Raw genomic sequence first — 25,342 nt, forward strand, 5'->3', positions numbered from 1 at the left:
TCCCTCCTCCGTCCCACCGCCTCCCTCTGCATCCGTCCCTCCCACCGTCCTCTTCTTCTCTTCTCATATCCCTCATCTGGGTCTTTTTATTCTATACTTTTAAAAATTAAAAAATTACTTTAAAAATGACTTTTAGGTGACGTGATGGAGCCGGTGGCAGCCATACTGGCCGCTCACTGGAAACACTGAGTGAGAGGACAAAACAGTGCCGTTTTTAAGATGAAATAATCATCTGATGTCTTAAAATCCTAGAAATCCATGAAATGTCTTAAAATTTTTAGAAACGTCCTAAAATCCGTAAAACATCCAAAAAATCCTAAAAATGTCCTAAAATCCCAGAAATGTCCTAAAAGCCTAAAAAGGTCCTAAAATCCATGTCTTTAAAATCTTAACATCCTAAAATACAATAAATGGCCTTGAATCCCCCAAAAATCCCCCAAAATGGCTTAAAATGATAGAAATGTCCTAAAATTGTATAAATGTCCTAAAATCCCGGATATGTCCTAATACAGAAACGTCCTAAAATTGTGGAAATGTCCAAAGATCCTTAAAACATCCAAAAATCCCAAAAATGTCCTAAATCTGAGAAATGTCCTAAAATAAGAAATGTCTTTAAAATCCTAACATCCTAAAATAAAATAAATGTCCTTAAATCCCCCAAAATCCCAGAAATGTCCTAAAATCACACTCGCGCCTGATGCATGAAGCCGTTCACACTCACTGTTCGGAAATTTGACACTAAAACAACTTTACAGAACATTTTTATGAGAAAAACCGTGAACATCTCCGAAGTTTCTTTTCCTAACCCCGCTGTCAGACACGAGGCTCCGCCCACAGACAGCATGTGGTCGGCGGACACTTCGCCTGACACAACTTGAGAGCTTTTCAAACTGTCTCTGCCCTCCGTCCTCCCCCGATGTCCCCCGTCTTCTTGTTCAGTCTCTACCTGTCACTTCCTCCCTCCCTCTGTCCTCCCATCAGTCCTGCAGAGCCTCCATTAGCTCCTGTTACTGTTGTTTTAACTGACACTCCCAAGACCCTGCACCACACACACACACACACACACACACACACACACACACACACACACACACACACACACACACACACACACACACACACACACACACCACACACACACCACTTATCTAAAGTTGGTTCTCGTGCACACCGAGCTGTCAGAGTGATGGAGTAAAGTGCTCTTCTACTACTTTGTCCCCGTCTGTCTTTTTCTGTCTTTTTTTTCTGTCTTTTGACCCGTCTGTCCGCCCGTCTGTCCGCCCGTCTGTCCGCCGCGTCTCTCTTTATACATTCACTTAATCTGCATTAAAGTCAGTCAGGTGTTCTGTCCTGATTAACCTGTTTATAATAATATAATAACTCAGTAACTTCAGTCAGTGACAAAAATCGATGTTTTAGTCAACATCAAAGACTCTGATTATCGTAATCAATAATGATCTATTTCTGCTCTTAAAGGCTGAGAGTTAAATGATTTATTTTAAGGTTTATTTAACTATTTACTTGACAATCTAACTTCCTGTCCTGTCACAACATCCTCTTTTTAGGGTTCGTACACGTTTTTACTCATAAATTTACGTGACTTTTCCAGGAGTTTGAGGCAAATGTTCAAGACCTTAAATTCTCTGAAACAACCGTCAATATTCCTCACTGGTTTTATTTCATTGCACATTTTTACAGACAGAAAAGGTCATTTTTATTTTTTAAATGTTTTAGTGATTTTAAGGACAAAAATGCCTTTGCTTTCATTTTTTTAAATGGCTTTTTTTCCTTTAAAGTATTTTGGTGATTTATTTTTTCCATTAAAATATTTTAGTGAATTTAGGGTTTAAAATGCCTTTGTTTTACTTTTTTTTTAAAATGCATTTTTTTTCTTTAGAGTATTTTGTTGGTAAAGAAAACATTTTAATGATTTTTTTTCTTTTTTTTTTTTTTTAAACAAATTTTAAGAAATGCCTTTTTTTTCTTGCAAATGTTTGGCTTTGCAGCCTCGCCGTGGCGGTGATGTTAGGTCATGTGACCTTTGTGTTGTTCATTTAAAGCCTGTGTTGAATAAAACGTGTAACTATCATAAACGTTTGTTTACCACAGATCTTATTTTCCGCGGTGATCCAAAATCCGATGGAAAAATCCCACCATTTTTTTGACGAGGGAACCATGGCGACGCTAACCTCCACATCGACGTACAGAAAAGCGTCTATATGTTCAGACAATAAACTTAAAGCCTAAATCTTTGTCACTCGGAGTTTTGTGAGTCAGACGTTCAGTCAGAGTGAAAATAAAAGCTTCCTGTTCTTCTCTTATCACAACGTCTTCTGTTTTTTCGTGCCGTCAATCACAGTTTAGCCTCGCTGCCACGGAGCTAATATTAGCTCTGACAAACCATCACGCCATCACTCTCAAAGACAGGAAAAACGACATGTTACAGCGGAGAGGACGGACGTCAGCGGGGACAGGACGGACCGCTGCAGCAGCTCCCCTCCACACGGTCACGCTGCGAGGCCGCAGGCTCGCACATGAAAAGTATTTAAACGCACGAGGAATTTGGCCCGAGGCCGCGCTCTCCACTGACACGAGATAAATGTGTGAGCGGCGAGCCAGCGGCTTCGGCGGCTGGTTGAAGGACACTCGGCTAATGACGGTGACACAGAAGCTGCTGGAGACCGACCTCAGGGCGTCCCACCTCCGAGCGTCCAGTTACGGATGGTCTCATCTGAACACGCCGCCGCGCCCTTCACACCAGAGCTATCTGTGCAGCGGTGAACTCGTCAGCGCCGCACAAACATCCAGCAGAGAAACGACAAAACACACGCAACCGTCTGCAGTCCGAGCCGCAGAGAAATGACAGGTTTCATTTCTGAACGCAAAATTAGTCTTTTGATGATGATCAGAAGTGCGTGATTACCGGGCAGCTCGAGAATAAAGAGATCATCTGACGAGCAGATAATTGAGTTTTAGACTCATTTTTAACAGGGTCATACCCGGAGTCGATCCGTGATATATTTAGCAGATTATCTGCATCTGTGTTTTATTATAATAATCACAGATAAAATTCATTCATTAAGCGTGGGAGGAACTTTGTGAAATCTCTGGGAGATATTTTTCATTTATTCACTTTTTAATTAAATTTCTACGTGACTATAAAAAAGGTTGCTGGGAACTTACTGTATATGATTTTACACAGATTATATGATTTTTATGTTATGCTTTTTATGATTTTTATATGAAAGTTTTAGTTTTGATGTAAAGGCATTTAAACAAAGTTTTGTGTTGGAGTTTGTTATAAAAAAATTCTAAATATTGACGGAAAGATTTTTATTTTAAATGCACGCTGGTTTCAAAAATTGGTTATCATTAACTACTAATAAACGGTATCAATCAGTATCGATTTTTACCAATACATCTTTCATTACTTTTTGGCCAATTTGAAAGACGATACATTCTCAAAAACACTGAAGAGACTTTTTTATTTTGGCTTTATCAGAGGGGCAAACAACCTTAAATGGATCTATTTTTTATTCATTTTACGGCTGTTTGTTTTTTAAAAAGAAAACATGTCATTTCTTTTTTTTTTTTTTTTAAAAAAAGGCCATTTTTCATTCTTTAAAAAATTCTCCCAATTCTTACAGAAAACATTTGTTTTTTTAAAAATGATTTTTAAGGAGTTTTTTTTTTTTTTTTAATTTTTGAAGATTTTTTTCAAAAGTTATTATTGTTGAATTTTTGAATATCTAAACACATCATGTTTTACTATTCAGGTTTTACAAACATGAATTTCCAATGACTTTTTCAGGAAAGGGAAGATGGACATAAAAAGATCAAAAATATGATAAGTATGTGAATTTATTGTGAACATCGCCTCCGTGTTTATATGTTGTATGTGTTGTCTTTATATCGGATAAATTAAAATTTTTTATTTATTTTTTTTTAAAACTATACCGACCAGAATCTCTGCAATTACATGTACAGCTCAAAGTTAATAATTCGACATGAAGTTATTCTTAAACTTTCCAAAGCACCACAGACACACAGCACAGCAACGTCATGTTAAAATAAAAATGCTGAGCGACAATCACCAGCCACAGACCTGCGTCTGACAGTTTCCCTCCTCGCTGCCCTGAAATCATCAGCACTGTGTGCAGATGTTTTCTGTCTGAGCGCCGCACGCTCGATGTTTGCTCCCTCTCACACAACACTGACATCAAAATCGCACAAATCTTTCTTGCAATTATAGTAAACGCTTGTTTGTCTGTTTGACGAGAAAAAATGAATCTACTGTATTTGTTGTTTATTTTTTTCAGGCTGCTTTCAGATCAGCACATAAAAAAGGTGTTTGTCTTGAGCAGCTGTGAGACGTCTGACTTCACTCTGCTTTCAACAGCCGTCTGTTAAACTCAGGATCAAACACAAGATCTCCATCAGCCCGTTTCTCTGTTTTTCTCTTCTTTAAACCTGTGTGGACGTACAGCAGTTTAATTATCGCCATCACAATGTGCAGTTTTATCGTTTTCATGTGCAATCGCTGTAAACTGATGTAAATACTGTTTTTAAACTGTTGAGTTTTGTGTCTTATGTTTGAGAGTCATGTTGTACTTGTATTTTTTGTATTAGCGTTATTTATCTTGTGCAAACCTTGTTTTTGATATCACATTTCCCCTCTGTGGGACTGACAAAATATGCTCTTATCTCATCTTTTCTGCAACATTTTCCTCACTTTTATCTTTTCTCTGTTTTCATACTTTACTCCTTCATCTTCACCTTTTTAACTATATCCCTGCATTATCATCATTATTTTTTAGCATTTCACGTGAAGAGACTCCTCCGTTGATCTTCTCTGCGCACAGGTTTTAATCTTTGACCTTCGACCTCTCTGACCATCTGTTTTTAAGATGCAGTTTGACTGAAGTCTGCCGCCGACTCAGAGAAGCTGTCTGTTTACCTGCACAGCTCAGGACACAGTGTGAAGAGATTTAGTCCCAAATTAAGGATTGATTCATTAACCCTTTAACACCTGCATCAACAGCAGTTTTGTCTTGTGCTGCGTTCAGAAAAAAGGCAGTCACCAACTAGACATGAAATCTTCACCTGAGCTAAAGAAAGCGAGGGAAAATCATTTGAAAATGATCAAATAACTAAGGCAAAACATCAAGAAAACTACATTATAATTGTAGAAATTATGTATTTAAAATTACTATCAATATTTTTTAAATATTATTATAATAAAAACAAGAAGGAAAAGAAGAAGAAAAAAGAGAGAAAATATTAGAATATTATCAAAAAATTAGGGGAAAGTGTCTTTAAAATTGTATTTATAATTGTTATAATATATAAACATCAATACATTATTTTTTTATGGTCATTTACTGATTTTCTTTTTCTTTTTTACTTTTATTATTTTTTGCTTATTTTGAGTTTTTTGTATCTTTTTACTAATATATTTGTAATATCTGGGTTATTTCCCTTGTTGCCTTCTTTCCATGAAAACAAAACAACAAACAAACAAACAAAACAAGCTATTTTGCTTAAGTTTCAGAGGATTAAAGGCTGTGTCAGAGTCAATGCAACCTGCTGCAAATCAACAACAAAAACAAACATAAAAAAAAATTAAAATCATAAATAAACAAATAAATAATAAATAAATAAAATGCAGAGATGAGGTGAGTTCTCACCTGCTGCAGGTCCACTCCTCCCTGAGCCACCGAGAACAGAGGGTGAGAGCCGAAATCTGACGCCTCGAACACCTGCAGCCGCCACAGAGACACAGAGACAGACAGAGACATGGAGAGAGAGACACGGAGAGACAGAGAGACAGAGACAGACAGAGACATGGAGAGAGACAGAGACAGACAGAGACATGGAGAGAGACACAGAGAGACAGAGAGACAGAGACAGACAGAGACATGGAGAGAGACAGAGACAGACAGAGACATGGAGAGAGACACGGAGAGACAGAGAGACAGAGACAGACAGAGACATGGAGAGAGACAGAGACAGACAGAGACATGGAGAGAGACACAGAGACAGAGAGACAGAGACAGACAGACATGGAGAGAGACACAGAGAGACAGAGGGAGAGACGGAGAGACACAGAGACAGACAGAGACACAGAGACAGAGAGAGACAGAGAGAGAGACACAGAGAGACAGAGACAGACAGAGAGACATGGAGAGAGACACAGAGACAGACAGAGACAGAGAGAGAGACGGAGAGACAGAGGGAGACAGAGAGACACAGAGACAGACAGAGACATGAGAGACACAGAGAGACAGAGGGAGAGACGGAGAGACACAGAGACAGACAGAGACATGGAGAGAGACACAGAGAGACAGAGGGAGAGACGGAGAGACACAGAGACAGACAGAGACACAGAGACAGAGAGAGACAGAGAGAGACAGAGAGAGAGAGAGTCACAGAGAGACAGAGACACAGAGACAGACAGAGACATGGAGAGAGACACAGAGAGACAGAGACACACAGACACACAGAGACATGGAGAGAGACACAGAGAGACAGAGACACAGACAGACAGAGACAGAGAGAAAGACGGAGAGACAGAGGGAGACAGAGAGACACAGAGACACAGAGACAGACAGAGACAGAGAGAGAGACGGAGAGACAGACGGAGACAGACACAGAGACACAGAGAGACAGAGACAGAGAGAGACAGAGGGAGACAGAGACACAGAGACAGACAGAGACAGAGAGAGACAGAGAGACAGAGGGAGACAGAGAGACACAGAGACACAGAGACAGAGAGAGAGACAGAGACATAGAGAGAGACGGAGAGACAGAGAGACACAGAGACAGACAGAGACATAGAGAGACGGAGAGACAGAGGGAGACAGAGAGAGAGAGAGACACACAGACAGACAGAGAGAGAGACAGAGACATAGAGAGAGACGGAGAGACAGAGGGAGACAGAGAGACACAGAGAGACACAGAGACAGAGAGAGAGAGACGGAGAGACAGAGGGACACAGAGACACAGAGACAGAGAGAGAGATGGAGAGACAGAGGGAGACAGAGAGACACAGAGAGAGACACACAGAGACACAGAGACAGAGAGAGAGACAGAGACATAGAGAGAGACGGAGAGACAGAGAGACACAGAGACAGACAGAGACAGAGAGAGAGACGGAGAGACAGAGGGAGACAGAGAGACAGAGGGAGACAGAGAGACAGAGAGAGACAGTGGGAGACAGAGAGAGAGACAGACAGTTTTGTAAGTCAACATTACATATTCAAACCTGGAGGAAAACCGAGAGGACTTTAGCTGAAATATTATTCAAAACAAATCACCAAAATGTTGCAGCGCCACTTAAAAACAAAGAGCAGTGAAGCCAAAATGTTATTTGGACACTGAGAGATAAAATAATGATTTCATCCTCTTATTGATGATTTTTATTTCTCAGCTTTGCTGCTCTTTATTGTTACGATGAGGCCGCTTCAACAAAACCCAAAATTCAAAACAGATAAGAAGTTAATTTAGTTTCTTCGTTATTGGCAGATGAGCAGAACACAAGAGAAGTGAAAGACGAGTTATTGATCCCCGAGGGGACCACAGTCCACACACAGCCGCTGATAAAGGTGTGTGTCCACCCAAAAACTGTCCCAGGGCCAATCTCTGACTCTGACACACACACACACACACACACACACACACACACACACTCTGAGACACCGGCAGAGAATGAGAGCAAGTGGACATTCGGAGACACAGGCGGAGACATTGGCCAACAGTGAAAGCCGAGCGGACATTGGGAGACACAGGTGGGCAGAGACACCGGCAGAGACACGGACGGCACTGGCGGAGACAATGAAATGCAAAGCGGACGGATTCGGAGATACTGGCGGAGACACCGGCGGAGACACCAGTGGAGAATGAAAGCGGAGCGGACATTTGGAGACACTGGCGGAGACACCAGTGGTCAATGCGGCGGAGCAGACATTGGGAGACACCGGCGGAGACACCGGCAGAGACACCGGTGGAGACACCGGCAGAGAATGAGAGCGGAGCGGGTCCCCTTTTGGCTAAAATAAAAAAAATAACATAAATGGATAAAAATTTAAAAATAAAAATCACCAGAGACTTTGAGACATGATTTAGAGCATGACCAAGAGGGGACTTCAAAAATGTCCCCTGTTGGCTCTTTAGTCCCCTGTTGGTGAGTGTGTATTTATAGGTTTGCGCGCTCTGTGTCTCTGCGTCCGTCTGAATTTTGATACCAAAACATCAGCAGGTGCTGTTTACCATGCTGTGCATTATGGGTATCTGTCTGCTCCTGAAAGCCATACGATTGGTCAGAAACAGCTTCATTTCTGTGCTTTCGCTTGGTTATTTTTGTGCACGTTAAAGCAATGAGAGTGCACTTGACATGTATGTTGAAGTTTCTAATTTTCTAGAAAGAGAAACTTTCTCCTGTGACGAGTGTTTATTTAAACCGAGAGGCTGAAGGTCAGAAGGGTCTCCTGAAGCCGCTGGTGTCTTCTGGGAAATCTGGCCGTCATTTTGCACCATAATAATTGGCTGTAAATTGATGTAAACACAATGTGATCTTCATTTTCTTTTCCAGTCTTGACTACATTACTCCAATCACAGGACGTGACTGCCTGAATCAGGGCCGCGTGGTAATCTATTAACTTCAGTTATTAGTATAATCAGCTGTGAAACGGCCTCAGGACGCAGGCAGGAGTCTGACAGCACAGGTGAGAGGGCAGAAAAATAACGTCACTGTTTCCTCCTGCTGCTTGTTTTAAAGTACAGTGAGCAGCTGTTTGAGGAAAAACCCGAACCTTCGAAATGTCCAAACAATCATTTTCTCCAAGACAGAAAAACTCAAAACACAACTCAAAAAACAGAAAAAAAACTACAGAAAATGACTAAAGCGTTTATACCAACGTATCTAATTCAGATAACTAAAAAATACCCCCAAAAACTAAAAGCTCAACTAAAACTCAAATGTAAAACATGAAAATGACATCAGTGTGTTCATCAGATAGTTGCCAGTTATTTTCTGTTGGAAAGCGCTTTATAAATAAAAATTATTACTATTATTACTATCAGATAATTGAAGAACCAACTAATTATTTCAAATAAAAAACACCCACCAAAATTAAAAATATAAATAAATAAAATAAAGGAAAATTACTTACCAAAATTATATTACCAAAGTGGCCAATTCAGAAAAATAAAACACTCAAAAAACGTAATCTATTAAAAAAGAAAGAAAAAATGACTAAAGTGTTTATTAAGAGAGCTGCCAAAGCACCCAAATCTGACAATTAAACAAATAAAATAAAAAGTAAAAGTAAGAACAACACACACACACTAATATTACTGCTCTAACACACACACACACACACACACACACACACACACACACACACAACACACACACACACACACACACACACACACACCACACTGATGAATAGTTCTGATTTGTGATGAATAAACATGAATAAAGCCTCATTTGTTCCTTTTGGACGGACGGTGACAAAGAGTTCTGCCACTCACTCACTATGCATCACCTATCAAATAAAGACATTTAACAAGAGTGAGTGTGTGTGTGTGTGTGTGTGTGTGTGTGTGTGTGTGTGTGTGTGTGTGTGTGATGAAGGCAAAGCAACCATGTGTGGGTATTTATTATAAAATTCAAATTGCAAACTGAAGCAAATTTTCTGACCATAAATTATGTATCGGCTCGTTCGTCCGTCCATCATTTCTTCTCTTTCCATCATTTCAATCCGACACATTAATCCGTCCACCCGAGCCTCCCGCCCGTCCTGCGTCCCTCCTGTCCTCTCATCACAGTGTCCATGAACACCATTTTTCATACCTCCGTCTGTCCACAGACACCCCTCCAGGTCCTACAGTGGAGGAGGTATTATTTTCCCTTACCTAAGTAAAAGTACTAAAACCAAAATACTCTTTGAAGTAAAAACTGACACGTTAAAAATGTAAACTGTCGGGTGAAAGTACTAAATTCAGAAAAAACACCAAGAACTATTCAAAATTATTTTTTTAAAATGGAAGGAAAATATAATAATTGCCAAATGACTGAATTTAGAAAAATAAAACCACAGCCAAAAACATCCAAAACTATTAAAAAAGGGGAAATTACTTTTTAAAAAAAAAGCCAAAATAATCAATTTTTTAAAAAAATACCCCAAAACTGTAAAAAAAAAAAACCCCAAATACTTAATAAAGAAAAAAAGGATAATGACTGTTCATGTAAAATAGTTGCTGAGGTATCCAATTTAGATAAAAAAAAACACCCCAAAACTCAAAACTATAGAAAAAAAACCACACACAAAAAAAACAAGAAAATAACTTAAATGTGCGCTGATCAATCATTAATTAATGAATCAGCTAATTATTTCAGGTGTACTTGTTTCAGCTGTTGGATAATCACATTTTATAAACTTTTTTAATGTTTCTTGTAAAAGAAGAAAATCTTTATTTGTAAAGTTACCAGAGCTTTCAGATAAATGCAGTAAAGGAAAAAAAATATTTCCTCTGAGATATAACGAAGTAAAAGTATAAAGTGAGATGGAAAAAAAAGACTCAAGTAAAGTACAAGTACCTCAGATTTGTACTGATTCAGCACTTGAGTAAATGTACTCGGTTGTATAATTCCACCTCAGAGATCCTGCCTCACTTGTTGTAGCTGATTTAACTTTTCTCTGACACGTTCACATGTTGTCACGTGATTTCACGTGACGCTGGGGTTCATCAGCCGTCACCGTCTCACCTGGTTTCCTGCGAGCAGCACGGTTCCCGGGGTCGGGCTGGGTCGGTACGGGATAGTCGCTCCCTTTGGCGGAGACTGAAGATGAAACAGAAAAGACAGAATGAGGGTTTGTGTTTATCAGTCTTTATTTTACTCAACGCTGAGCAGTAAATATTGTTTCAGATACTTTCACAGAGGAAAAGCCTCCTACGGTTCGGGCAGAGACAGTCCGAGAGAGGTTTTACAAGAAGTTTATTAAATCTGACTCTGCGTGAGACAAAACACATGCTGTCCCCTGCAGACGCTGATGTCCTCACAACCTACGTTTGATTCGATTTCAATGGACTTTGATGACTGACTGAGTGTTTTTATATTTGAAGGCTGCGTGGACGTCACCTGCTTGTGACGAAGGACATTTCAACTCAACCACAACAGGTGACGTTTCGTCTCATATCTCTTTCATCTCTTTATTAATATTAAGCACAGCAGAGCTATAATTTATAATATCTGACGGGATGTTCATGTTCCTAGTGTTAAATAATAAAAAAGATAATAATAGAAATAATGTCACAATATTTGTAGGCTATATCGGGATACACTATATATATAGAAAACCAAATGATTAAATGAAAGTTTAATAAAATACTGTTATAATTTTGAATAAAATTTAAAGTTAAATAAAGTACTATTATAGTTTAGTGAAATAAAATATAATTATTGAATAAATCAAAGCACTTTTATTTTATATATATATATCGAAATTTTAAAATCTCCTCTAAACTACTGTAAATTACTACAATACAAAAGTATTACATGAACTGCATTTAAAAATAAAGTAGCTACTGCCATAAAATACATTTACGTAAAAAACTGTTTTAAAAAAAGTTTAATAAAATACTGTTATAATGTTAAATAAAGTAAAGTTTACAGTTATATAAAGTACTGTAACAGTTTAGTTAAATAAAATATTTGTTATTATTAAATAAATCAAAGCACGTAATTTAGCTTTTTTCACGTCTGAATTAAATTTTGGGCTGATGTTTCGCACAGAAACGTCTTTTATTTTTCTGGTTGTTGCAGCAGCGAAACACTGAACAGATTTCCAACAAGCAGCATCGCGACTTTATTTCCTTCTTGTTTCATCGTCTCATGAAATCTGCGTCGCTCTCGTCGAGGAGTTTTGCCGGATGACGGAAAGAAAAATACATTTTTTAATCCATTGATCTGTGGTCAGTGCGTATCCCAGCATGCAGTGGGTGAGGGCAGCGGGGCGAGCGTCCATCGGAGGGCGAAAGAAGATCAAAAGATTCCTGAGTGAAGATCAAACAGACGAGCGGAGGGAGCCCGTAAACTCCGTGATTGCAGCAGCACTTGAAAGCGATTGAGTCTGTCTCAGGTCAGCGTTTTTACTTCTTCTCTTTCTTTCTCTCGTCTTTTCTTCTCCCACATTAAGGTGCCTGGAATACCAACGAGCTCCCGCCGCCTTTGATTTCTCCGACTCTGCCTCTAATCTGCCAGACGTGGTTTGTCTTAATGACCGCCGCCGCTGATTACCGATATTACAATCATGAATTATAGATTCCACTGTTTCGTTTGGAGGACTACCGGAGAGGTGGACGGTGTCTCGTAAAAACACTCTGCTGTGACGATAACGGCGAGCAGACGGGTGGACGTCATCGCGCAGCTAAATGGTGATTTTAGGATAAAATATGAACTGATGAGAGAATCAGGTCGCAGCTCGCAGCGTCGTCTTTAATCAGCATCCGGTGACGTGTTTGAGATTTTACACGTCTGTCTGTAACGGGTTTGACTGATATTTGGCGATACCGTTTTTACCGCGGGAGCTTTAAAATGTAGCAGAGCAGCGCCGGGTCCCGACACCAGTGAGCGACCTCACAATGTCAGCTGCTTTCAACCACCTTTCTCAAAAATGGACCCAAATCATTTTTCAAATTATGGGGGGCGGACGTCTGGTTTTTGTTTTGGCTCCAGCGGGGGGGGCATACAACTTCAATGGCTGTATTTTGTGTTTGTATTTAATTTTTGTATTATTTGTTTTACCACCAAAAGCATGTTTTCTTTAAAACATTTGGGCCTTTTTCTTTAATTTTAATTTTTTCTTCGAAATGTTCTCTTTTTTGGCAATATTTGAAGAAAAAATTGGTGATTTTTAAAGAAGAAATTGTGGCAATTTTCTAAAAAAAATCGAAATATTTTGTGCGATTTTCAAAGAAAACAATTTGGGGACTTTTTTTTTTACACAGATCCGTACCTCGAGGATTACTGTGCAGATGAGTTTCACACACTGGATGATGGCGTCCTGGCTCCCTGATATCGTCACCTCTCTCTCTGTGGAGTTTGGGAGGAGGTCACCTGCAACCTGCACCTGGGCACCTGTTGTCTGCACACACACACGCACACACACACACACACACACACACACACACACACACACACACACACACACACACACACACACACACACAGAACAGTGATGATCGGTTGAGTCAAGCTGTGCAGGAAACAGGAAAAAAGGCTGCGGGGAAACAACAGAGTGTGTGAAATATGAGCTGTGAGAAAATGTGTGATTTTGTTCATAATTCATGAGGTCAGGTGTCAGATCATGATTTCAAAATCACGATAAGGTGAGCGAAGTTCAGGCAGGCAGTCAAAGTGAGTGAGAGTGACGTTAAGATCGTAGTTTTGTAATGTTTTTACTCTTTCTCCCTCAGCAAGATGTGTGAAGTTTTTGTCTTCTGCTTCCCCTAAATTGGCGACGTAGTTAGCGTCTTTCATTTCTTTACGTTGTTTGTTAGATCACAGATCATCTAGGGGATCCGTTTCACGCAGCAGCGGTGCTTGCATGAAAACTTTTGTTGCGGTTTGGCCTTTCGTTCACACGACAACAGCGTTTTGGGCTTAAATTGATACAGTTTCAGCGACAGCCGCAGGAGGACACACAGAGCGTCACATGTAAACACGATCAGTGCTGATCAATCGGTGCTGATCAATCGGTGCTGATCAATCGGTGCTGATCAATCGGTGCTGATCAATCGGTGCTGATCAATTGGTGCTGATCAATTGGTGCTGATCAATTGGTGCTGATCCATCGGTGCTGATCAATCAGTGCTGTTTAACAGGCTGGGATGAAAAATTTTGTTGGGAACAGATGCTTTTTTCGGGATTTTTTGTAGAGGGGATCTTTACGGAGCAGATGTGAAAAGGCTGCAGACTTTAGGCGAGAACGGTTTTCTTTTGCTTAAAAAAAAAAAAAAAAAAAATCCGAAAACGATCCTCGTGTCCCGCCAGGCGTAACTTCGTAATGACACAAAGTGCGGCTGTGATGTCACCGCTCTCAGGGGATCCATCGCCAGTTTACATTTATGAGATCTCACTCTGGAACCTGGTTTCAAACGTTTATGTTTTCAGGCCCCAAAAACAAAGCTGTTGTGTGAACGAACGGCCGCGGAGCCCGATAGACTTCTGTACCTGTCAGAATGACGTACGTCGCATTTAACTACATTTATCCAGGAAATCGTACTTTCTGACAGATATCTGCACCTGTCACCTGCCTCTGAACGCGAGGCGCCGGCTCTACCAGGTGAGCTACTCCAGGTTTTGGAGATCTTATTTGGTGCTGCGTTTCTGTTGTTATTATTCTGTCCAGTCTGTGTATTTTAATTTCTAAAAAGATAAAAAGATCGCTCCTGTAAACTGTTTCTTCACAGTCAGCATGAATGATGTAAATGTGGGAGCTCATCAGGGATCATGTTCGTCTCCTCTACGTCTCATATAACGTTTCTGAAATCGCTCATGATTTCGTCACACTGAAAACAGGACTCTGCACAGACACTCACCTCTCTGATCTCCTTGATCTTGGAGCCGCCCTTTCCGATGAGCGAGCCGCACTGACTGGCCGGGATGACGAGCCGTAAGGTGACCGGAGGCTTGCTGGTCACTGTGCCGTTGGCGACCAAAGCTGTCAGGTCCTGACAGAGAAAGAGATGCATTTAAAAAAATCTTTTTAAAAAATGGCTCTGCTCTACGTTCACAGAAATAGTATAATTCAGGTTCGTACGGAGTTTGGCAAAAAAACAACCTGCAGCTTCATTTATGTGCAAACTTCTGCAGAAACACTTGAAGCTGCTCTCTTTGGATCCTCGTTTTAAAGCTCCTACCGAACAGTGTCAGGGTGTATCTGAGCTGGTGTTTTGTCTTGTTTTTATGGTTCGCTCACAGCGTATTTTAATATACTTTTTAGTCCTTTCTTCTTAACTTTCTTTCATTTTCTTTTTGTGTTTTATGTCGTTTGTTTTGGAGTTGTTGTGTTGGCCAGGATACTCTTAAAAAGGAGATTTTTAATCTCAAAAGGTTGTTTTTTCTTTCTTTTTTTGTTAAATTAAGGTTAAATAAAACAAAATAATAAATAATGAAATTACGGTGACAGACCTTAACCCTTTGAAACCTGGACTGACATCACTTTTCTTGTGCTGCTTTCAGACACATTTCACAAGTTTAAAACTCGTGAAAACATGATTTAAAAAAAAAAAAACACAATGAGCAACTTGGTAAGAAATTTCCATAAATTGCAAAGGGTTATAAAAAAAAAGCTAGAGGAAATGTCTAGGGAAAACTATTTTATAGCTAAATATATTTACATTTTTAAAAATATGTTATAGAATTGTTATAATTTTCAGCACTTTTTCTTGGTCATTTTCTTTTTTAATATATTTTTTTATTTTTTAATTCTTTTATTTTTTCTTTTTTTTAAAAAAATGTTTTTATTTATCATTTCAGTTCATTTCTTGTGCTTTTTTTTTTCTAATTTCTTGCTAATATATTCCTTGCTAATTTCCTTTTTTTTTTTTTTTTTTTTTTTTCTTTGTCTCATTGTTTTCATCACGTTTTTCAGAGGGTTAAAGAAATCGCCTAAAAATTGGACGGCATGTTTTCATGACCGTACGAACCCTGAATTTCAGTGACGGTAATCACACTCTTTAGGCATTAAGGTGGAAAAAATAATAATAATAATTTCAGTAGCATGATTGTAGCGGTTCAGGCTAATAAGCCCCATTTTCTTTCATTTAGACTCAGTTTGATTTGACGTTCGTTAAAAAAGCAGCTTGTAAAGACGGAAGCCTTCACATAAACCCTCTGAGCTGAAGAAAGAAAGAAACAGCTTATTTGCACAGCTATTAATATTATCTAAATAAAGGAAATCATAGAAACTGATTCATTAGTTCATATCAGCTTTTATCATTTTTAAACACACACACGCACGCACGCACGCACGCACGCACGCACGCACGCACACACACGCACACACACACACACACACACACACACACACACTATGAATACAGAGTGAAACTAAAGTGCAGAGTGCAGGATGAAATAGAAACAGTGAATTAGCTGCTGCCTCTTCTCTGTTTCACAGTGCAGCTGTGAGACATTTAATATGCTTTAATACGACACTTAAAGGCATCAATCGTCAGCAGCACCGACAGATTTAATGTTGCAAAACTGCAGGTGGCACGACAGGAAGGAAGCGAGAAAATGAGTGAGTAAGTAAAAAAGTGTAAGTAAAGCTTTATTTATACGGCGCTTTAGAAAACATGCAGCTACGAAGCGCTTCACAAACACACACACTCAGAATAAATGAGTGAATGATTAAACAAGCTGATTTTTGGGTCATTTCCTTTTGTTGCTCGTTGCCTTCGCGTTTTTGAAAGAAATCAACCGAATTTAGCTAATTGATTTGGGTTTTTTTCTCTTCTCTTTCTTTACATAATTGTCTCTGCTCTAACCTGCCTGTCCGTTCTTAGTAATATTACTTATATTGGTTGTATTTTATTATAGCCTATGTGTATATAACACTTTTTGAATTGTTTATTCATATAAATGTTAACAGTGCGTTGATCGATCGTTTCGTCGGAGTCTCACTCGTTGAGCCCTTTAGAGTTTTTTCGGTTTCCCCTGCATGTCTTCTGCTATTCAAACGTATAACGTTGTTTTTTAATATGTGCTAAATAAATCAAATCAAATCAAACTGCTGGGGTTCAAAGGGTTAACACATATGAGTGATGATTTTTGTAGGCCAACCAGGAAGTTAACGTCACACTGGTTCCCTCGTCGAAAAAACATTCTGGGATTTTTGAACGGGATTCTCGATTATCGTCAGAAAAAGCTCTGACGAACACGAGTTTATGATACTTTATGAGACTGAAGCTGTGAAGGCGGCGAGTGGGATTAATGAGTTTCTGTCTCGTCTGATGACGTCTGACGACAAACACATATAGCCAGCTGTTAGCAACCGCCTTTTTTAAGACTCGTAAAACCTTAAAAGTTCAAAAATTTGGGTTCATACGGACGTATTTTATGTTGCAGAACAAAACGTCTAAATATCTTCAGCCTGTGTTAACCACAGACCTTATTCAAGACTTTTTACTGAAAAACCCATTCAAAAAAAACAAAAACAGAGACTTTGAGACGAGGGAACAGGAAGTGCAGAAAGACGGACGGACTTCCATGTTTTAGGACTTCGCTCTTTGGGGCGTCTTCGTCTTTTCAGGCCGTCTCCGCTCAGCTGTTTGTTCTTCAGCTTTTTAACCGCCACAAACGAAACGTACCGACGGGGCAAAAGAATCTGAGTCCATTTAAACTGAACATGTGAATGAAAGCGTCTGTTTTAACCGCAGACTGTATATAAAGATGGACGACATCGCCGCTCCCCCACAGTGAGGTCATCCAGTCTCCATCGCCCGCTGGTGTCTGACTGCAGCACAGGTCCTAAGACCCGCCCCTCCACCTGAGTGAAAGCTCAAAACTAAAAACTTAAAGTACACGATACGTTTCTGTCGCTCTCATCACCCCGATGTTTGTCCGAATGTTTGTTTCCATGATGAGTTCGGTATTAATGAGTTAAAAAAAGTACATAAAAGGAGGCTTTTCCATCATGATTGACAGCTGTGACAGCCAATCCGTGCACTCTCATTCAATGGAGCTGGTCACGGTTGGTCGGACGGGCGTTTGGGCGGGAGCTCCCCCACCGCGGACATCGTTCCTGCGCAGATGCAGGGCTCCCAATGACATCACCCTCGCAAGATGGCGACGCTCATATCCCGGATATTTTAACCTCACTTCAGCAGAGCGGGTGAAAGTGGTTTTAACCTTTTGAACGCCTTTTCTAACACGTCTGAAAACGAGAATGTAAATATTCTGGAGCTCAGATGAGAAATATCGCTCAGCAGCACAAAAAACAAATCCGGTGCTTCCTCCTCTCGTTGTTATGAGGTCGGCGCTCAGGCCGGCGAAAGGTGAGCGCTGACTGAACACACAACTTCCTCTTGTCTGTCAGTCCTTTTCTGATGCAGATCACAGACGCCGTTCGCTCTGGTCAAACGTCTCCGTCTCCGTCTCCGTCTCCGTCTCTGACCTCGTCTCTCTCAGCGGTGCTCTTTGATAAACAGAATTCATGACTTTCATGTAAAGTGGGTTTAAAACAAAGATGTTTCCTGGTCGTTTCAGCACGTTCTCGTCACGTTGCCTCTTCGCTGTGGACTTCCACATCTACATGTTACGCTCCACGTATCCTTCTGCGTCTGCTCATTACGGTCAACTACGGCGATATTTTCAAAATTTCGATCAAACACAATCGCCAGGCGACTGCGTTTCCACTGAGTGATGTTATGCGACATTTCTTCTGATGTCGTGCACGTTTCCTCTCTGGGGATCACATTCCTGTAACCATGGCGATGGATCTTCAAAACACGGGCAGGTTTATTTCTACGAATAAAAGTTGATATAATATCAACGTAATTTCTTTGTCTCGTATCAGAGCGAAGAAGATCATCAATAACTTTACAGCCAGACAAAAACGGGGAAAAACTGGAAAAAAATCAATCAAACAAATTTAATAACATTAATAATATAATAATAATAATATATAAGTAAATAAATAAACATTAAAAAGGCTCACACAATCATGTTGTTTTTTAGTCTTTAAATTTTATGTATTTATTTGGAGGTATTTTTTCCTCCGTGCACACATACTGAGCCATTTTTTGTTTAATGTCATGCGACTTTGTTTTACTTTTTCTTCGTCTTTGGGTTTAATGGCGGTTGGCGTCACATTGCCGTCGCCGGCGGTTACACATCATATGAGCTAAAAAAGAAAAAAAAAGTGTTTCCATTGCAGTTTTGCAAAATATGGCTTTTTCTAATCGCCTAAAATACCACTTCGTTGAAGCAAAAACTTTTTGGGGAGTTTTTCTTTTTTTTCAAAATTCGTGTGCTTCCATAGATTCCATTAAATCTGAGGGTCGACGGAAACCCGCCTGACTGTAACGGCTGTAACTTCCTGTGCTGCAGGTTTTAATCTGCTCGTGCTGCAGAGTCTTCATCACCTCTCTGTAACCTCGCCTTCCTCGCCGCCAGCCTCTGCCCCTCCGCTTCACTCCTCCATCTTTATTGTCCATTAGTCAGAAACCGTCTCTCTCACTTTTTAATTGCGTCCCCTTTTCCCCTTCAGCAGCTCTTTTCTTTCATTTCATTTCCTAACTTTCTCCCCCGTTTCTCATCACGTACCATCTCCCCCTTCGGCGGCTTAACCCCCCCCCCCCCCCCCCTCCCCCTCTCTTTTTTCTTTCTCTCTCTCTCTTTAATTAACTCAGGTAATAAATAGCGCCGTAAATCACCTGCTCTCAATACGATTGGTTCAATCAATTAGGCCGCGTCCGACTCGGGGCGTCGTTGCATCTCAAACGTAAATAGCGGCGCCGTCTTGTCTGAGCTGCCCATCACACGAACGTGATCTGAATACATGAGCCCCTCCCCCTCCTCAGCCTGCACATATTTATTTATATCACCGCTTTTTTCCTGTTTTCTTGTGTTCCCGTCACAGTAATTGACAGCCGGCGCTGTCTCACACAAACGGTTTCCTGATGCTAGGTGCGAGCGAAGCTGTGAAAATTTCGTGGAGTGAAGGAGTCTGCGAGCCGAGAACAATCTGATTTTCTTGATCCCGTTAAAGTAAAGATGTGTATGTTTTCTGCGGGAGGTTGATGATGTTTATATGTTTCTCTTTGTGCGTGTCACACGTCTGGTGTGATCCGGGTGAGAGAGGCGGTTTAGGGGTTTATTTTGAAACCTGCCGGCTGCTGCGTTAGTCCCGGTGTGTTTCCTTTGATCAATAAAAAAAAAACAAATAATAAATAAACTGCAGTGAATATGAACAAGATGTGAAATGACTAAAAGTTCTGATGTTTCTCTCTCAGTTTTACTCTGTTCTTGGTCTTTCCAACAACCCGAACCCTGAGGGACTGTCTGCCACATTTTAAGCACTTTTCAGTCATTTTCATCTCATTTTTTTGATAATTGTGTGTGTGTTGATGCATGTGTCCTAAATGTAGTCCAGATTGTGTATCTGAGTGTAATCAGTGAATTTGCAGCTCAGCTCCTACAATAAGTCTAAAATACACTGTGGAAACTAAATAGTTACATTCAGACTGTTCAGGTCCAAAAATGCTCCATTGAAACCCATTCAAACTGACATTTTTGATCCCACAGCCATCAGAGCAGAAAAACAGGACTTGTATTATTTCTGGGTGTCATTCTGGGCTTTTGACTCTGAATTTGTCATTTTGACTATTTTCCACCTGATGAGGTCATTTTGACCATATTTGGCATATGGAGGAAATACATGCTATTTCCACTAGGTGACCTGTCACAGTCAACGCTGATGTTAGTTAAAATGATAAAAAAAAATTCAAATTCATTCGTTTTTTTTTAAAAATCTAAAATTATAATTAAATAAAAGAAAATAAAAATTAAATTTTAAAAAAAAAAAAAAATAGAATAAAATTAAATTAATAAATATAGCCTAAAATATATTATCATATTCAGGGCTGCCACATATTTTCATGCACAGAATTTCAAAACTCTTGTTGTTAATTTGGTGTTATTATAGCACCAATGACATAAAAGTTGCAATGATTTTTTTTCCCACTGATTTTTTTTATTCATGAAAATCTGAAAGGGTTAAAGTGAAATTTTCTACAAATATTTCAATAATATAAATATAAATATTTTCTTCGAATTTTTCTGTCCATTTCACTCATTATTTCCTCGATTAATGAAGCCGACTTTAAGAAGCGGAGAATAATTAAAAATAATTAAACCAACAGAGGAGCAGCAGGTTGGATTCAGCGTTTTCCTGAAGAGCTCGTCAGCAGCAGAGAGACTCGAGCGTCTTCACACACTTTCTCTCTCTCTTTACTTAATCCCTTGATCACACTTTTCTACTTCTTTCTTATAATCTCTCTTTTTCAGTCTCATTAACTTCATATGGCTCCAGCTCTCTCCTCATCCCTCTATCTCTCCATCTCTCTCATCCTCTCAACTCTTTTCTTTAAATCCATCTCCCGTGTGCCCTCATCAGCTGATTCCCTCCATCTCTCTCCCCTCCCTCATTTCACATATATTCTTTAATCCTGCCGGCATCCCGTCATCCTTCGCTCTGTGAATCTGTCCGCTGTCTGCCTCACGTCTCATGTCCATCTCGTTTTCTTCCATCAGGATCACCAGATTTAAAGAGCAGCTGCCTCCATTTAACGCGACGCCTTCCTACACGACAACAAGGCGCTCCGTTCTCCACAGAAAAAAAAACACTTCGGATAATTTGGCCCTTAAGGAGCCGCGCCATTTCTGCTGAAATAACTCAGCAAACTACATCGAGATTTTTCTTCGTTTCCTGCTTTAACCCGTTAACGTCCAGGCTCTGACTCCAGACGCTTTACGGCAGAAAACATCATCCGTCTTTGCTTCGGGGCCACTTTTGCAAAATGACAAGAGGCCAGGGGCCAGTCTCGTACGTGTTTCTATGTCTACGTCTTTCTCTATTTTAGGACATTTATGGTATTTTAGGACATTTTTTGGATTTTAAAATATTTCTAGGATTTTAGGATATTTCTGGGATATGATAAACAAAAAAAAATGCCAGTATAATTTTTTATGATTTTAGGATATTTTTAAGATTTAAGGACGTTTGTAGGATTTTAAATTTTTTTCTAGGATTTTAGAACATTTTTAGGATTTCAAGACATTTCTTTCAGGATGATTTTTTTTAGCAAATTTACAGGCATTTAGGACATTTGAGGATTTTGGGACTTTTCTAGGATTTTTTAGCAAATTTCTAGGATTTTAAGACATTTGTAGGATTTTAGGATATTTCTAGGGTTTTAGGACATTAGGGTCTTTCTTAGGGCAATTTTTTTTGATCAACAAGCTCTATTTTGATGCTTTTTGTGCACTCTGGTAGCTTATGGAGACTAAAAGGACAAAAACTATCCACAGTGTAAATCACTTTAATTTTAATGTGAATTAGAAAATGGTTTGGGGGCCAGCGGGCACCCTGTAGGGGGCCAGATTTGGCCCGGGGCTGTAAGTTAAGTATCACTGCTTTAAAGTAATTAAGGATTTCAATGTTGCGCATATTTTCGATTCATTGATGTCCACACTGAGTGAAACGATCAAACCCAAGAGTCCATGTTTCGTATGTCTGCGTAATTCACTGAAATGGAAATATTCTAGATGTTTGGTGCATCATGTTTCACTTTCACTCAAAATCCAGCCAGAATTTTTTAATATATTTGGAAACGTCGGGATCTCTCGTACTGAAAATAAAGCTGTGTGTTTGAGGCGTGTTTGGCTGCACAGCGTGAGTCTGTTAGCAGGACGCTGCTGCTGGCTGAGCAGGTTTGTTAGATCTCACTTTGGATCAACATCAGCAGCAACTCGTTCTTCTGTTGATGTCATTTCTCTGAAGGAGGAGCGTTTTTAATCACACATCACATGCAGGTGCACAAATCTCTCTCCTACAAAATCATCAGAGGGCTTTGACACTGGAGACCAGGTTCATCAGATCCTTGTTTTGAATAAACGGTGAAAATATTCACGTTCAGTGTTGACTTTAGTGTTTAAAGTTATGATCCTGGTTTTGATGATGTTCATGTCGGCAGTTTCTCGGCAGTAGATGTTCAGTGTATTTACATTCTGTAATTAAACTGTGTTAGTGTCAACCTCTGGGCCGCTCTCGTCTAAACGTGGCCTCAGTTTAACGACCTCGAAATTCAACGAGCAAGAAAACAAGTTCTGAACAAAAAAGAAACGACGCAATAATAATCAAAAAAGAAAGACAGAAAATAGAGATGAAGAGTAAAGTGTTTGTGTCAAAAATTCCCCGAGAGACTATCACTTGAAGCTGTGTGTGTGTGTGTGTGTGTGTGTGTGTGTGTGTGTGTGTGTGTGTGTGTGCACGCATGCATACGTGCGTGTGTGTGTGTGCGCATGCGTGCGTGTGTGTGTGCACGCATGTGTGTGTCTGAGAGTGTGTGAGGTCAGACGATCACATCAGACATATAATAAATGGCTCACTGGTGAAGAGCAGCCATGTTGTAGACGAGGTAAAGGTTAGACACTTCACTCAGAGGAGCCACTGGGAGCTGTGTGTGTGTGTGTGTGTGTGTGTGTGTGTGTGTGTGTGTGTGTGTGTGTGTGTGTGTCCCTCCTCCAGTTTGAACGTGATCATGGTGAAGGCTCTGAACACGCAGTCCGTCTGCCCCGTGATGGTGATGATCCTCTCCGGACAGGAGCCCTCTGAGATGTTGATCCTGGCGCTGCTCTGTGGGGTCACACAGAGGGGGGAGGAACGAGGGAGGGGGGAGGGAGGAGGGAGGGAGGGGAAGGAGGGATTGAGGGAAATTATTTTTTGCGGGGAGGTAAGGAAAGGGAGGGAATAATGCGAGGATGAGGAAAAACGTCGAGGAGGAAGGGAGGCAGGTGGGGAGCAGAGTGGAGGTGAGTTAGGGAGGATGGGAGGATGGAGTTTAATGGAGGGAGGGAGGAGGAGGAGGAGGGGGGGGGGACACAGGAGAGAGAAAACACATTAGTGGGAGGGAGGGATATGTGGGCCGAGAAAGAGACGAGGAGGAGAACCATTTTTCGCCACACTGCTCCCCGCTCCCTACAGGAGATTCACCTGTGATGCAGGAGGAGAGAGGGATTACGAGGAGGCTGGAAGAGGGAGGAGAGAGGGAGAGAGGGAGAGAGGGAGGAGGGGGGGAGGGAGGGGGCAGGCCCGATGAGAAGAGCCATGTAGTAATTGAAGGAAAGGAGGCAGACGGGGGGAGGAGGAGGAGGAGGAGGAGGTAGGAGAGCAGAGGAGGAAATGAAAAGGTGGTGAGAATATTGGAGGAGATTAGGGAGAGAAAGATTAGGATGATTTGGATGAGGAGGAGGAAGGAGGAGGAGGAGGAGGAGGAAAGGTTTCAAATCCAGGAAATGAGGAGAGGAGAGAGATTTATTAAAAGAAAAAGGAGGAGGGTTGGAGGAGGAGGAGGAGGAGCAGGACGAAGAGAGAGAAGGAGAAGATCAGGAGGAGAGAGACAAGGAGGTGCAAATATCTGAGGAGAAACAGGAGGTGGAGACAGAGGAGGAGCAGTAATAACCGTAGGAGGACGGGTGTGAGGAGAAGACTGAAGTGAGTCAGAGAGGAGGAGATATAAGAGGAGAATCACAGACTGAAGCTGAGTCGACAAAAATAACCACAGCTGAACGAGCGTTTGTTTTTGTTTGTTTGTTTGTTTGTTTGTTTGTTTGTTTGTTTGTTTGTTGTCCAACCATTTTCTAATTCACAAAAAAATAAATGATTCACGCTGTGAACAGTTTTGTACTTTTAGTCTTCATAAGGCATCAAGTAGAGCTTGTTGATGAAAATAGTGAAGGATCCCCTGAAAACATCCTGAAAACATCCTGAAAAATATCCTAAAATCCTAAAAATCTGCTAAAACTTGAGAAATGTCTTAAAAATATTAAAACATCCTAAACAGCCAAAAATCCAAAACATCTTTAAATCCTTGAAACATCCTGAAATATATCCCAAAATCCTAGAATTGTCTTACAAACCGAAACACATTTTATAATTCTACAAACGTCCTAAAGTCCCAGAAACACGTGTGGGGCTGGAGCGAAAGACAGCGGCTCAAAGTGAGAATGATCTGGGGCTGTTTGGCGTTAGTGAGGGGGCGGAGCTTTGGGCTTTGGCCTGGCTTTGACGCGGTCAGACGTTTTTGGAGGAGGTTGTTGGCTAAAGCACCAGGAAGAGAGACGGTGCTGAAAGAGAGCGGCAGCTGTAGGATTTTATCGACATTTTGAAAATATGGCTTCAGTTTTGTGTAAAACTACCAAAAACTAAACGGTGACCAAACTTCTCAAACATCAGCGCGGGTCGGTGGCGTTTACGCCTTTCAAAATAATTTTCACAGGAAATGTGCCATTTCTGCTTCTTATATGCATTCAGTCTTTTCCAAAATAAACTCACGACATCAGTAAAACTCCTCCTACTTCTGTTTACTTTATTGTGCAACGGAAACACGTTTTTAGGTTTAGAAAAAAACTGCTGATGATTTGACTCCTGATTTGGTTTGTTGTCTGTTGCAGCTTCTTATTTTACGGTGTTGTAGGACATCAGGGTCACCGGTGGTGATATCTGACGCGTCGGGAATGAAAACGAGCTGCAAAACAACATCAAAACAT

At 40.5% G+C, this 25,342-nt stretch overlaps 1 protein-coding gene across 1 annotated transcript in view; it reads right to left on the reverse strand.

Moving 5' to 3' along the window:
• Positions 1 to 25,342, reverse strand: part of LOC121961038 (poly(rC)-binding protein 4-like) — a 147,394-nt gene that overhangs the window by 28,021 nt on the left and 94,031 nt on the right. Inside the window, 5 exon segments of the mRNA XM_042510923.1 lie at positions 5,688 to 5,759; positions 10,772 to 10,846; positions 13,023 to 13,151; positions 14,608 to 14,741; positions 23,315 to 23,429. Of these exon segments, the coding sequence (XP_042366857.1) occupies positions 5,688 to 5,759; positions 10,772 to 10,846; positions 13,023 to 13,151; positions 14,608 to 14,741; positions 23,315 to 23,429 (525 nt within the window).

This window comes from Plectropomus leopardus, chromosome 2, assembly GCF_008729295.1.
Source record: "Plectropomus leopardus isolate mb chromosome 2, YSFRI_Pleo_2.0, whole genome shotgun sequence".
Taxonomy (NCBI): domain Eukaryota; kingdom Metazoa; phylum Chordata; class Actinopteri; order Perciformes; family Serranidae; genus Plectropomus; species Plectropomus leopardus.